This window comes from Rhinoraja longicauda, chromosome 11 (assembly GCF_053455715.1).
Source record: "Rhinoraja longicauda isolate Sanriku21f chromosome 11, sRhiLon1.1, whole genome shotgun sequence".
Classification (NCBI taxonomy): Eukaryota; Metazoa; Chordata; class Chondrichthyes; order Rajiformes; family Arhynchobatidae; genus Rhinoraja; species Rhinoraja longicauda.
In genome coordinates, this window is record NC_135963.1 from 357654 (window position 1) to 362061 (window position 4408).

General features: G+C 68.4%; 1 protein-coding gene across 1 annotated transcript in view; it reads left to right on the top strand.

The window, feature by feature from the left end:
* The first annotated feature begins 840 nt into the window (after nucleotides 1-840).
* rnpc3 (RNA-binding region (RNP1, RRM) containing 3) overlaps nucleotides 841-4408 on the top strand; it is a 27931-nt gene continuing 24363 nt past the window's right edge. The window contains exons 1-2 of the mRNA XM_078408073.1: nucleotides 841-933; nucleotides 3338-3560. Coding sequence (XP_078264199.1) covers nucleotides 3396-3560 — 165 coding nt within the window. The 5' untranslated portion in view covers nucleotides 841-933; nucleotides 3338-3395. The remainder of the gene's footprint in view (nucleotides 934-3337; nucleotides 3561-4408) is intronic.

A 4408-nucleotide genomic window follows, 5' to 3' on the forward strand; every position in this document is an offset into this window, starting at 1 on the left:
TGCAGTGTACAGTGTCCACGGGTGCAGTGTACAGTGTCCACGGGTGCAGGGTGCAGTGTCCACGGGTGCAGTGTCCACGGGTGCAGGGTGCAGTGTCCACGGGTGCAGGGTGCAGTGTCCACGGGTGCAGTGTCCACGGGTGCAGTGTCCACGGGTGCAGTGTCCACGGGTGCAGTGTCCACGGGTGCAGGGTGCAGTGTGCAGTGTGCAGGGTGCAGTGTCCACGGGTGCAGTGTCCACGGGTGCAGTGTCCACGGGTGCAGTGTGCAGGGTGCAGTGTGCAGGGTGCAGTGTCCACGGGTGCAGTGTGCAGGGTGCAGTGTGCAGGGTGCAGTGTCCACGGGTGCAGTGTGCAGGGTGCAGTGTGCAGGGTGCAGGGTGCAGTGTCCACGGGTGCAGTGTCCACGGGTGCAGTGTACAGTGTCCACGGGTGCAGTGTACAGTGTCCACGGGTGCAGTGTACAGTGTCCACGGGTGCAGTGTACAGTGTCCACGGGTGCAGTGTGCAGGGTGCAGTGTGCAGGGTGCAGGGTGCAGTGTCCACGGGTGCAGTGTCCACGGGTGCAGTGTACAGTGTCCACGGGTGCAGGGTGCAGTGTCCACGGGTGCAGTGTCCACGGGTGCAGTGTCCACGGGTGCAGTGTCCACGGGTGCAGTGTCCACGGGTGCAGTGTCCACGGGTGCAGTGTCCACGGGTGCAGTGTCCACGGGTGCAGTTGCTGCGCTCCCGGACCCCAGCAGTCAGACGTCACGCTGCCAGCAGCTGTCACTCAGCGCCGCGGAGGTGAGGCGGAACCAACAGCCGATCACGTGTCTCCGGGACCTGCGCGCTGACGTAAGGCTCGGGGCGGGGTCTGCGCGCTGACGTCACGCGTGGGGCGGGGCTACCTGGCCGGGCTGAGCGGCGCATGCGCGCGGGACACGGGGAGAGCGGTGAGTGGGGGGGGGGGAAGATGGCGCCGGGGATCTGAACCCCAGAGACCCCGTAACCCCCTCCCCCCCCACCCTGACCCGCTGCGGGGGAGAGAGCCCCCTGCACCCCGTCCCGCGACCCCCTCGCACCCCTGAGCCCGCAGCTCCCCCTGACTCTGAACCCACCCCCTCCCCCCCCACACACCCCCTCCCCCCCACCCCCCCTCCCCCCCCACACCCCCTCCCCCCCACACACCCCCTCCCCCCCACACACCCCCCTCCCCCCCACCCCCCCTCCCCCCCCACACCCCCTCCCCCCCACACACCCCCTCCCCCCCACCCCCCCCTCCCCCCCCACACCCCCTCCCCCCCACACACCCCCTCCCCCCACCCCCCCACACCCCTCCCCCCCACACACCCCCTCCCCCCCACCCCCCCCTCCCCCCCACACACCCCCCTCCCCCCCACCCCCCCCCTCCCCCCCCACACCCCCCTCCCCCCCACACACCCCCTCCCCCCCACCCCCCCTCCCCCCCACACCCCACACCCCCTCCCCCCCCCACACACCCCCTCCCCCCCACCCCCCCCCCCCCCACTACCCCCTCCCCCCCCACACCCCCCTCCCCCCCACCCCCCCCCCCCCCACACCCCCTCCCCCCAAACCCCCTCCCCCCCCACACACCCCCTCCCCCCACCCCCCTCCCCCCACACACCCCCTCCCCCCCCACACACCCCCTCCCCCCCACCCCCCCCTCCCCCCCCCACACACCCCCTCCCCCCACACCCCCCTCCCCCCCCACACCCCCTCCCCCCCCACACACCCCCTCCCCCCCCACCCCCCCTCCCCCCCCACACACCCCCTCCCCCCCACACACCCCCTCCCCCCCCACACACCCCCTCCCCCCCACCCCCCCTCCCCCCCCACACACCCCCCTCCCCCCCACACACACCCCTCCCCCCCACACAACCCCCTCCCCCCCACACACCCCCTCCCCCCCACACCCCCTCCCCCCCACACCCCCTCCCCCCCCACACCCCCTCCCCCCACCCCCCCTCCCCCCCACACACCCCTCCCCCCCACCCCCCCTCCCCCCCCACACACCCCCTCCCCCCCACACCCCCTCCCCCCCACACCCCCTCCCCCCCCACACCCCCTCCCCCCCCACACACCCCCTCCCCCCCCACACACCCCCTCCCCCCCCCACACACCCCTCCCCCCCCACACCCCCCCTCCCCCCCCCACACACCCCCTCCCCCCCCACACACCCCCTCCCCCCCCCCACACACCCCCTCCCCCCCCACACACCCCCTCCCCCACACCCTCCCCCTCCCCCACACCCTCCCCCTGCACCTCCCGTACACCCCCTCACCCCCCTCGTACACCCCCTCTCCCCCCCCCCGTACACCTCTCCATGACCTTTGCTCCCCCTTTCTCTGCCCCCTGTTCCTGACCTCCCTCCCACTGACACATTGCAGGTTAATTGTGTGGGGCATTGGTGAGAACATGGAATAACATGGAACTAGTGTGAACGGGTGATCAATGGCCAATGTGGATGGTGGGCCGAAGGGCCTCTTTCCCTGCTTTATCTTTCAATCAATGCCCTGAACCTTGCTCCCCCTCTCGTCCCCTCTCCCTGCCCCCTCTCCCTCTCCCCCTCCCCCCTCCCCCTCCATCTCCCCCCTCCCTCTCCCCCCCTCCCCCTCCCCCTCCCCCCTCCCTCCTCCCCCCTCCCTCCTCCCCCTCCCTCTCCCCCCTCCCTCTCCCCCCCTCCCTCTCCCCCTCCCTCTCCCCCCTCCCTCTCCCCCCCCCTCCCCCTCCCCTCTCCCCCCTCCCTCTCCCCCCCTCCCTCCCCCCCTCCCTCTCCCCTCCCTCTCCCCCCTCCCTCTCCCTCTCCCCCTCCCCTCTCCCTCTCCCCCCCTCCCCTCTCCCTCTCCCCCCTCTCTCCCCACTCTCTCCCCCCTCTCTCCCCACTCTCTCCCCATGCTCCCTCCCTCTCCCCCCTCCCCCCTCCCTCTCCCCCCTCCCCCCTCCCTCTCCCCCCTCCCCCCTCCCTCTCCCCCCTCCCTCTCCCCCCTCCCTCTCCCCCTCCCTCTCCCCCTCCCTCCCCCCCTCTCCCCCCTCCCTCCCCCCCTCCCTCTCCCCCCTCCCTCTCCCCCCTCCCCTCCCTCTCCCCCCTCCCCTCTCCCTCTCCCCTCTCCCTCTCCCCCCCTCCCCCTCCCTCTCCCCCCTCCCTCCCCCCTCCCTCTCCCCCCTCCCCTCTCCCCTCCCCTCTCCCTCTCCCCCCTCCCTCTCCCCATGCTCCCTCCCTCTCCCCCCTGCTCCCTCCTACTCCCCCCTGCTCCCTGCCACCTCCCTCTCGCCCCTGCTCCCTCCCTCGCCCTGCCTCTTGCACCGGCTCCTTGACAAGTCTCCATCTGTTCCCAGTGTGCAGAATAGTGTCCAGTGGCAGAGTCCAGAGTCCCACACTGGTCATCTGAGCACCATGGCTGTGTCAGGCTGTGTGGAGAACGTGTCTGCCCGGGTCAGCGGCAGTAAGACCATCCTGGTGAGGCACCTCCCGTCCGAGCTCACCTGCAGCGAGAAGGTGGAGCTGCTGAAGTATTTTGGAGCCAAGTCGGTGCGAGCGTTGGCAGACAGAGGAAGGCTGGTAAGGCCGTAACAGAGTGCGCTTCGCTCTGTGATCGCAGCATATTACTGACACTGTGGGACACTTTATTCGGTCCGTTGGTTTACGTGTAGAGGGTGAATGAGAAACTAGTGTTTGCCATCCTGCACGATCGAACACGACTGACCGAAGGATGGGACGCTGCAGTGAGGAGAGGCAACAGAGTAATTGCCTCATGAACCAGCAATGAATCCCTGACATTTTTGCTGCAGCTTGCAATAATGTACAAATAAATGTACAATAATCAGTCTGAAGAAGGGTCTCTGACCCGAAGTCACCCAAACCTCCTCTCCCAAGATGCTTCCTGACTCGCTGAGTTACTCCAGCATTTTGTGTCTACCTTGTTTTAAACAGCAATATACAATAATCAGTAATACAATAAATGAATAACCGTTATACAAGGTAACCTTGATAGTGGAAGACTGGTCAGCAGTGCAACCACGGGCACAGTCCGTGTTAGATCACAGTTGCTGAGGTCAGTGTTGTGCGGTGTTCAACAGCCCGATGGTTGTTGGAAGAAGCTGTTCTTGAACCTGGAGGTCACGGTTTTCAGGCTCCTGTACCTTCCTCCCGATGGTAGCAGCGAGATGAGAGTGTGGCCAGGGTGGTGTGGGTCAGTGAGTGTGGCCAGGGTGGTGTGGGTCAGTGAGAGTGTGGCCAGGGTGGTGTGGGTCAGTGAGAGTGTGGCCAGGGTGGTGTGGGTCAGTGAGAGTGTGGCCAGGGTGGTGTGGGTCAGTGAGAGTGTGGCCAGGTGGTGTGGGTCAGTGAGAGTGTGGCCAGGGTGGTGTGGGTCAGTGAGAGTGTGGCCAGGGTGGTGTGGGTCAGTGAGT